This window comes from Opisthorchis viverrini (assembly GCF_000715545.1).
Source record: "Opisthorchis viverrini unplaced genomic scaffold opera_v5_26, whole genome shotgun sequence".
NCBI lineage: Eukaryota > Metazoa > Platyhelminthes > Trematoda > Opisthorchiida > Opisthorchiidae > Opisthorchis > Opisthorchis viverrini.
In genome coordinates this window covers 186,501-196,449 of record NW_008751683.1, presented here as the reverse complement: position 1 = coordinate 196,449, position 9,949 = coordinate 186,501, and the positions used below count along the sequence as shown (strand labels likewise).

Below are 9,949 nucleotides of genomic sequence, written 5' to 3'. Positions count from 1 at the left end.
TAAGGGTTTGCTTACCGTAAATGCAATAGAGATTCAAGGTCAAATTAATGTGGCGATTCCACTATCACGACCCTTCTTGTGATCACCGGGTGGTTTGTGACCGATTTCCGCAGTTTTGGTGAATTCGTAGTCTCGCCAATTTACTGATTCATTAGTTCACCATTCGACAGAATTTGCCGTTGATCCATCTTTTGGTCCTGTCAGTGGCATACGTGAAACTATTAATTCGAAGTTGTGAAACTCAGTGTGCAAGGCGTTTTCATAATGTTGTTGAAGTGAAAACGTCAGTGCGAGGTTGTGTGGGTAAATTCCTCCTCTTTCGCATGTACTCCTATAGTTTCCGAACAGCATCTAATAAACCTAGTGTTTCGTTCGTCCCCGAGGTGGTGCTCCGTAGTTTGGTTGGTCACCTGAGAATCTGGATTGCGTCGTAGTCTCATTCCCTCGTACTTGGTTGGTTCACTGAGCGCTAAATCTGTTCCTCCGTTTTGATTGGGTCGTTTTCTCCTTGCTTTGGGGTCTGATTATGTTATACTTTATTGGTTGATTTAATGGCTTGCTTTTAGCCATCATCCTCAGCAGTAGAACAGTAACATCTATTTTTAGTAGTTTTCTTTGATTCCATTGGCCCCTTTGGTTGCCGTCAAATTGCTTGATTTCCTATGCGGTTCAGAGTCTCGTGACTATGTATTTATTTTTTCGCAGCGGCTGACGGGCTGGGTCAACGCCATGTGTTTTTTATCGACGGTTGTGTGCGGTACCACGCTTCGGCAAACTTTCACCCGTTTTGTTCTTGCGTGAACAAGTATTTGAATGTTATCCCATTTGAACTAATGCCATTCTCCGTTTTTGTGGATTTAAACGAGTGACGCTGGGTCATGTCTTCTGCTGACAAGCTTGTGTTCGTGTATTCCAGTGGTAAGTTTCCCCCCAGTCTGTCCAACATTCTGTTTGTCGTAGTCGTTACATTAGACTTTGTAGGTCACGATCGTCTTCTCCATTCCATCCAACCTTCCATTTGGTTTCGAGAGTTATTCTCAATGTGTCCACAGGTTTGAAAGCGAATGTTATTCCACTTTGCCGTAAATGTCTCGCGACGTTTTCGATATACGGCAGTGTAATGTTTCTCGGTTCTGATCACGCTGGCAAAGTGGTTTGGGGTTGATTTTGTAAGATGCGAACGTACTAACAGGAAGGTGCGTGGTTCAAACCCAAATGCTCCTATCTAGGCTTGGGCAACCTAGCGGTCCCTCACTCCTCAAGCTTCCTTCGGGAAGCGTGGCAGCTATGCACCGAAAGGGTGTTAGAGCTGAACGGCTTGTTTATACAGACGGATAGGTGCAACTTGGAGAAAACATTCAAAGGGTGATCGAACGGCTTGTTTATACAGACGGATAGGCGCAACTTGGAGAAAACATTCAAAGGGTGATGAGTTTGGGTACTGTCGTACATCGGAACTAAGGTAACAAAATTTTGATGAAGCAACTCACTTATTGAAGGACCACTATTGTCAGTCAATAATTATGTATTTGGTGAAGTAACTTGGGGGTTCAAGTCTCTTGGGTGTCGCAAAGTTAGTGTGAGACATTGGTTTTTCCAAACGGTCCACTGGTCCTTCACTCTGTAGTAAGAGCATGTGTGGCGAACTCCCTCACAGAAACGGTTCACTGGTCCTTCACTCTGTGGTAAGAGCATGTGTGGCGAACTCCCTCACTCCATCCACAGTTCTCTTTTTACGTTTCATGGTACTTCTACTGACTGTCTCAGTCTTTACTTTTTTCCATGAAGCACATTAGGGTATACCATTAACGGACGAATTTGCACAGGAGGATCAGCTGCCCTTTCTCGAATTGCTACCGCGAGGAACAACACCATGTATATCGAAAACCGACGCACACAGGTCGGTACACACACTGCTGCAGCTTTGTTTCTCTTAAAGTCAAGCAGAACCTTGTTCACTGCCCGTATGATGGATAAGCGAATGTTTGCTTAGTGGACACTGACTGAGGACTTGGACCTTCGACAAAGCGACTGCCTGAAACGATTACATGCGAAACACCTCAGGTGTCCGAAGTAAAATACACGAGAAGTAAAACCCGAGCTGCTCTACCTGCATCCTCCTTTCAAGTATCATATGGTCGGTGAAGTGTTGACACGAAGACTACAAAAAGCACCTAGTGGAGTATTTTACGCTCCACGTCCTGCTGATGATTCCACCAATCTTCCAACCATCATGCAAAAACTGAAAGACAAATTCTCTCTTCGGACCAGTTCAGTGTGGGTTTATGAAGTTGCTCGTCCCCAGCGGTATCAGTCGAGGTAATTGTCAACGTGTATGTCTGAGCGCATAGCACCAGCAGCAGTTCCACCCTATCCTGTTTATAGGAAGTAGACTTCTTTCTACTACAAAAAGAAGCTTAAGCCTTGCCCACAGAAACACTTCTTACAGACTATGAATTCCACGTCGCCGGATAATAACTTGTCAGCCCCAGATGACACGACGAACTCCTACGAGTTTTATCGGCTTTAACTATTGAGACTAACGTTCAATGACAGTTTTCATCGATCCTGTAACTGAGCCAGTAGAAGAGACACTCAAAAGGTCATCTTCGGTCGAATGGTCTGGTTACCTTGGCTGCTTTGTCATCAGGAATTTGAGCCGAACCCCTCAACTGGGGTTATCATTGGTCCTCCTCCGTAGGCCGCAGGTCCTGGCAATTTCCCAGTTGTCACATATCAGCAAAAGGGACCTCATATAATGTCGACAATCACTCGATGATATCGGCCTGGGTCCCTAGTTGCTGCATTTAGCAGGACGAAAAACTTCAATCCGAGAAAACATCCAGTATCATCGAATGCGATGGCTCGGTCATGTGCTACGCATGCGGAAAAATCGTCTACCGAGACGAGTGTTGTTCTCCGTGCCTCCTTCAGGATGGCGCAAACCGCGAGGGGGACAGCACCTGATTTGGCAGAAAGATGATGATGACGGAAAGCGAAACGCCACTGCGGCTGGCTCATCTAGAACTTCCTACATCCTTTTTCAATTCATCTTCTGATGCCTTGCATAGCTAACTAAAACAGCTGACAACTGAAGCTAGTACGAACGCGGATGAGAATGTGAGTGAATTGCCATGGTAACGTATACTCTCATGATCACACACACACACACACACACACACACACACTGTTCACGCCTCTCATTGGCCAACTTTGCGGGCGTCTTTTTCACCCACTGAATATCCAAAAATCCCTTCACCGTCCTACTAAATTTTGAAGCTTACTTCGGGATAGCATAACACGAGAGCGGTTCAGGCGAATTTCAGCAACTTCGGTTGCAAATGAGTGCTTGTCGCAACATGCGTTCAATTTGAAGTAGGGCGAATGGTGATTAAGACATACCTACCTAATCCTAAGAGAGTAGAACAAGCTGATGAGCTCTCTAAATTTTTCACCAAACTTAAGCGTAGCACTGAATCCCGTTCCCACATTCTTTGGAGAATTCCAGATTGAAGTAAATGTGGTCTTTGTGCAAAACATTCAGTTGAAGTGAAGTAGAAATGGGAGATGCACGTGAAATTTAACACAAAATTCCAGTCAAGTCAAGTCAAGTCAAGTCAATAAATGACTTGCGGATGAAATTTCAGCTTTGAGTTGTGAAGCTGGTATGAAATACTTGCTGAGAATGTAACAATTCGTTCTACGAGTACGTCAGAATCGCACGTTTCTGCTACAGTTTTAGCTACCGTTTGACGTCACTTTGGGAATCACAAGCACTATTCATATCATTTCCGTCAGCAATCAACCGGTTTATTCACACACAAGTAAAACCACATGACCGACAACCCTCCCGGTACACCACCCCTAAACTAGGAAGGCATTCAGAGAATACCATTCGACGTACTTCAGCATTGCTTATCCGGTTTTCCCACCAGATTCTGGCAATGCTCCAAAGACATCGACGGCCAAACACTGAAATTCTTTTGACGTCCTCGGCGCGCAGCAGCCAGGTTTCTGGTGCATATAGTAATATGGAGCGCTGGTCAATGTCAGTGGGGTTCTTGCTGTCAGGTTTCCTCCAGAGTGTGTGTGATTTCTGGGAGGTACAGTCACCTCAGAATGCTGAGATGGACTAGCACCAGGTTCCTCTCTCAACCACTCTTTTCTCTTCTTTTCACTTCAGGGCTTTAAATACAATCGGACAGACTTTGTGGTTGTACGGCGTCAACACTAATGTTACGGTCCCTGATGATGAAGATGATGAGGTCGGGCGGAAAGTTTACATCACTGTTACATGGCTTCATATCCACTCAACTGTAGAAACAACTCAAGCCCATTGGAAACAAAAATCTTGTGCCTACAGAGGGACACTCAAAATCCACAAAGGTAACGCCCCTTTGAGACCCATTCTGGCTATGCATGACACCGCCAACCACAAGTTAGCCAGGTGGTTGGTTAAAATTTCTAATCCTATCCGTGAGGCTTTCGCAAGCCACTGTGTGGATGAATGAGCGTATTGAACTTGCACAAATTCTGGACTAGTTATCAGTGAATTCACAGAAGTTGTTTACTTGAATGCTCGTTTACAACAGGCTGCTTTGTTGTTGTACGACTTTATTACTGTCCACATAATTCTCACACACACTCATTCAGGATATTCAGAACAGCCACTTTGAATATGAAGGTCAGACGATGAGGCAAATCGATGGCATGACAAACGGTAGGCCGCTTGAACCTCTATTGGCAGATGTCTTTTCAGGCACGATTGAGGGAAAGCTTTCTGAGCATATCCCCAATACCACAATTTACGGACGATAAGTGGACGATATTTTAGTTATCTCAGATTGTAAACCACTCTGGAAACCTATAACAACCGCACAAACAATTTGAATCCAAGCTTTTCAGTGTCTTTTGGGGCAGAAACTCGAAATAGCCTAGGAATTTTAAATATTCTTGTTGTGAAACGCCTACGGGGCGTTCTTAAAAGTTCCATGTACCGCAAGCCCACACGGACTGGGTGATATTCATAATTTTACATTTTTACTCCTTCTGTAGATAAAAAAGAAGCCAGGTGCGTGATTTGTTCAACCGCGCCCAATGTAATCTTTCTTCTCCAGACCCTCTTCCCGAGAAAGAATTCTCAAACAGGGCGCTGAGTTCCAAAAGCTACTTAGAGAAATTAACCAACCTCCATAGTATGCAACGTCTTGAGGGAGAGCCTGACTATTCAGAACAGAAAGAATGTTTAATCAAAATACAGTTTAGAGGAGACCGATTAACTGCAACCATGTAGGGCGAATTACATGCTGTAATCGGTCATATTTAGACTCAGCTCATCCTGCCCTCATCACCGAGGTAAGGAAGTCTGTGCATTGTGCACTATGCATTGCATCCAGTCTCTCTGTCTCGTGTTTTTTGTACCAATTAACACGCAGTTGCGGTGAACTATACAGAGTGAACGCGTTTCAGAACAGTTGTCTGAGGCAACTAGTCCACCGACCGATAGACTGCAAACTGAAACCCAAAACCTGCCTCATGGACCACTAAAAACTACCTGTTTGTCACACAGCTGACAAACAATACAGCAATGTCAGCGCTAAATTGTTAGGTCTCAGAAAAGTCATGTTTGTCGGTCAAGACCTAGACAGCTTGAACTCAAAATATGGACTTGATCAACCCACGATATCAGTGGCTCCGTTTTACTGTTTTATTGCTATTTATTTCTATTCATGATGTAGAAGCGATGTTTTTCGCACTGTGGCTGATTTCTTAACCAACATGGTCTTACATCGTAGAGTCGTAGATTGCCTTCAATGAAAAGACTAGGTATTGGTTCAAACTCCCGCTCGATCGTACAACCCTCATAATGGTTCAGCTGTGCCCAGCTGCCATGCCACCCACAGAAAGCAAGAGGAATGAGATGCTGCCAGGTTGACCAAGTCCAAACAAGTGCAGTTGAGGTGCGGAGGTCGGGTTCGATCACGGTACGTTCGAGCCGGTACGTTCGAGCCTTAAACCTTAAGCTATTTAGAGCTGACAAGCCTCACCTAAACATCATTGGTTGACCAAAGTGTGTTGGTAGCCAGAACAACACACAAACGCGGGGATGTCACTTTGTCCCGTCGGCAAGATGAACGTTGCAGCTAGGCTGAACCTGCGGATTTGCCAACTACAAACGCATGAGTTCCGGACGTATAAGCCTCTGACAAGAAATCGAACAAAAACATCAGTCCAAGTCAAGGAAAGTTTAACCAAATGGTCATTTACCAGAATGAGTTTAGCTCACCGTATTTGTCAAACATTCCCGAATAGCTTGTGGAAGAGCAAACTGAAGTATTCGGTTTCGTTCTTCGGATTCTGCTAGACGCCCTCGCAAATCGGTGACCTCATCTTGCAATCGACGAACCAAGCTCTCTAATTGTTCACGTGATAAGTACTGAACAGGGCGAGAGAGACAGAAAAGAAAGTTCTTTGAAGAGTGTGTAGCTACGCATGCATCAGAATCGATGCGGGAAGTGATTCTGATTTGGCATGTTGAGAAATCGGTCGGTTATTTCTTTAGGCGAACAGTTAAGGCATTCATTACTAAGTGATTACGTCCTCCAAGGAATCCTCTCCAAAACGCACATACAACGCGCATCCGAAATGTAATTTCGGACTCGATGAGAGCAAAAAGGATCAAGAAAATCCTCATTCAGACCACGAAATCGCGTGACACAGAAAGAAAATAGTGAAATGGAGCTGAAAAGATACCCTAAAGTATTCACTTTCAGCTAGATCAGATCTTCGGCTCCTCTATGAAAGTCTGAAGTGAATTCTTTACTTGACCGCCGTCAAATAAGTCATTTTTGTATCTACACTTTTGAAGTAGAACTGTCTCAACTAATAATTCCAAACACAGGTCTCTCTCCTCGACTAGCCATCAGTTGTTAGAAGCTGACGGTCAGCCGCTGGCCAAGCGGTGGACCAGCTGCTATGTTTCTTGCTGAGGTTGAGTGCAGAGTGTCCAATTATCAGAAAAAAATATCATGAACTAGGTGCTACAAACCAAGATGCATTTCTTGCATGTGATTTCCCCGCTGCACCACAGTGTGATCTAACAGTAAAACATAGACACACTTACTTGCAAAGCATACAGAGAATCCATAGCTTGGACACAGTAACAGACGGGCGTGTGACTCCCACAAACCACAAAAGCGAATGGACATCCTAGTTTCGTTCTGTAGGTTTACGCCTTCTCGCGGTCCGAACGGCAGGACGCCACCCCACAGGAGTGCATCGATCGAACAAAGACACACAGTGTGATCACACGCGATTGGCGCACACGACCACTCAGTGAGACACACACCCAGTAGAATCATACTGACATTGGACGATCGATAGTCAACACACCGTGGCTGGTGTGTCCCGACGGCTGTGGAAGCAGTCTGCATCACATGTATGCACACGTGCGACGGCGATTGTAAACCGATGTCTGTGTGAAGACGTAATGTGAATTCACATCCAAACAAAACGCGATTGGCTATCGCAAGTTGGCTATGCAAGTTCGTTCAGTCAACTGCTGCTACGTAGAATCACACGAAATTTGCCGTTACAGACAAGCAAATATGAAAGCAAACGTATCAGTCGGCTGAGTGTGAAAATAATGTGTATGTGTTAACTTTCTGTTACACGTTATTTTACGGATTTTATGAAACACATTTATGATAACACTGAGGCTATCAATCAAGTTCTCGATCCTACCGTCAAAGAAACCTGCTTCATCGACTTTCGAGACGAGTTGCCGTTGAAAAAGGCTCCGTTTCGTCTAATAAATTCGCCGTTTAGTCAGGATTTCTTAGTTTTTACTCTGTTCGCAACACAGGAGTCTGTGACGGAACCATTTACTGTATGCGGCTAGCTAAAGAATGGGATGGAGTGAAACAACCAAATCCTTAACAAAATCGGTCCCGGCCAACTGCGCTCTTGGAACAAATTAAGTCTGGCCAACTTTCGCCAAATTTCAATTTTTTTTACGTCAATCATAAATACAGATAGTGAAGTTGTCCAAACCGGGAACAGTGGACTGAATCTAATCAATCTGAAATGGCCAATTGACAGTTACTGCGACTGGCTCAGTGCGCTTCTTTCAAAATTACAAACAAAGCCTATAAGACAGCTAGGTGAGCTGTTAGGTGTTTCGTTTATTGAGTCCTATTAAAGACTTGTCGTCCTTGCGGGGTGACTACAGCAATCTCCATTAAGGCGATACAAAATTGTTCCTTCGGCAGCAGGAACCTGTGGGGTTTTCATCGGGTATTTTCTACATTTGGCTCATTGATATTATGAACCTTTTTTCTGTTTACTGTACATAGTGTTTTGTGAATCTTCGTTCACACCCACCTATAAGCTTGGTCAAGTTAGCGCAGTTCGGTTGTCCCTCACATTTAAACTCCACTGATCGTAACACCTTACCGACTGTCGCCCCTAGCATGGACGTTCAGCCGCCAACGGTTTGTATCAAACCATGACACGGCAGACCACCTTTAGGGAAGCCAAATCGTAAGGGTCCAATTTCGGGGTTAGAAATGCATATAGATTATTACACGGTTATATGTGTTGGGTCGTTGGGCTTGAAAGTCATTCAATGGACCCTGCCTTCTTCCAGTAGTGATTCCGTGACAGACGACTATCCGTTCACCCAGTCCTGTTATGGTCCGTCGAAAGAGTCTTCCTCAAACTTCTGTTTTTCTTCTTCTTCAAAAAAGGATAATCTCAGGGCAATTGCGGGACTCGAATTCTCCTGATCTCATCAACACTACACTCGTGGATGTTGGAGCCCCCGAGCTGCCATCAACCTGGTGCTCTAATTGAACCCCAACCAGTACGAAATGCGCAAACTCCACTCATTTCCACATCCATATAGTTTTAACGGAAGACTCAACTGAATCCTAGCTGCATTCCTGAATGTGCTGCACAACGGCCACCTCATGTTTCAGTTGGAACGATATTGAGGCTATCAAATTGTTTTCGCTCGTACGTTGTTACCCGAAATTTCGACGAAATAACTGGACAGTTAACTATCAATTTAGCTCTTATTAAAGCTCGTCAGACAAGTTCTTTTCCCGAGCTCTCATTATTCTTATTGCGTGCTTGGACACCAATACTATGACGAGAATTAAGTCCTCCAATGACCAGAACTGGCAATCTAGTTAAAAACCCAATTTCCAATTGAATTGAAAAATTTCTGTTTGTTAGTTCTGTTTATGTTCTCAAGTGATCTCTATCAGTTAGACCAGCGCGTGCGTATCAATCATTTGCTTTGTTCCTGACGTCACCGGCCCATGTGCTGTGTATCGAATATTTTGATGCATTCATGGTTGAGTGAACTTTGCTCACCGGGCAGAACCAACTTGGTTCACGCCGTCACATCACACTCGTATGCAGTGAAATTCGGTACAAATAAAACAAGTGGTCTTTCATTCTCCTGCATCCATCTGAGTACAACAAAAAGCTGTTGAGTTCTTCCTACTCGAATTAAATCGCTGTTGTTATGATAAACGGACTACCGACCTTTCCACCCCCTTGTGTGGTCGATTAAAAATAAACGTGGTCAAAAGGTATACCGACTTGAGCTTAATCAAATTTCGACCGATATTTTAACAGGGCTGCTACCTGAAATAAGGGGAAGGAATTTTTCCAGAAGTCGATCAAAACAGTTAAACTGAATTACATGATGATAAGCATAGATTATAAACCATTAAGATGAGGTCATAACCAGGTTAGCTCAATATGGTAAAAAGGATTGTAATTGATATCCGATAATGTTTCATCGTTCCTCAGTTCGTATAACTGCTTCATACTTTGCTTGTGTATTTAAACTGCGGCCATGTTTCAGTATGTGTCGACTTATCGTCATTTCAATGAGTTATTTACCCAAAAAATCTGTTTGTTGCAGTATAAAACTGAC

General features: G+C 44.0%; 1 protein-coding gene across 1 annotated transcript in view; it reads right to left on the bottom strand.

Moving 5' to 3' along the window:
• Positions 1-9,949, bottom strand: part of T265_02249 (hypothetical protein) — a gene marked incomplete at both ends in the record, with an annotated part of 41,025 nt that overhangs the window by 24,993 nt on the left and 6,083 nt on the right. The window contains 2 exons of the mRNA XM_009166453.1: positions 6,287-6,436; positions 7,124-7,220. Of these exons, the coding sequence (XP_009164717.1) occupies positions 6,287-6,436; positions 7,124-7,220 (247 nt within the window). The remainder of the gene's footprint in view (positions 1-6,286; positions 6,437-7,123; positions 7,221-9,949) is intronic.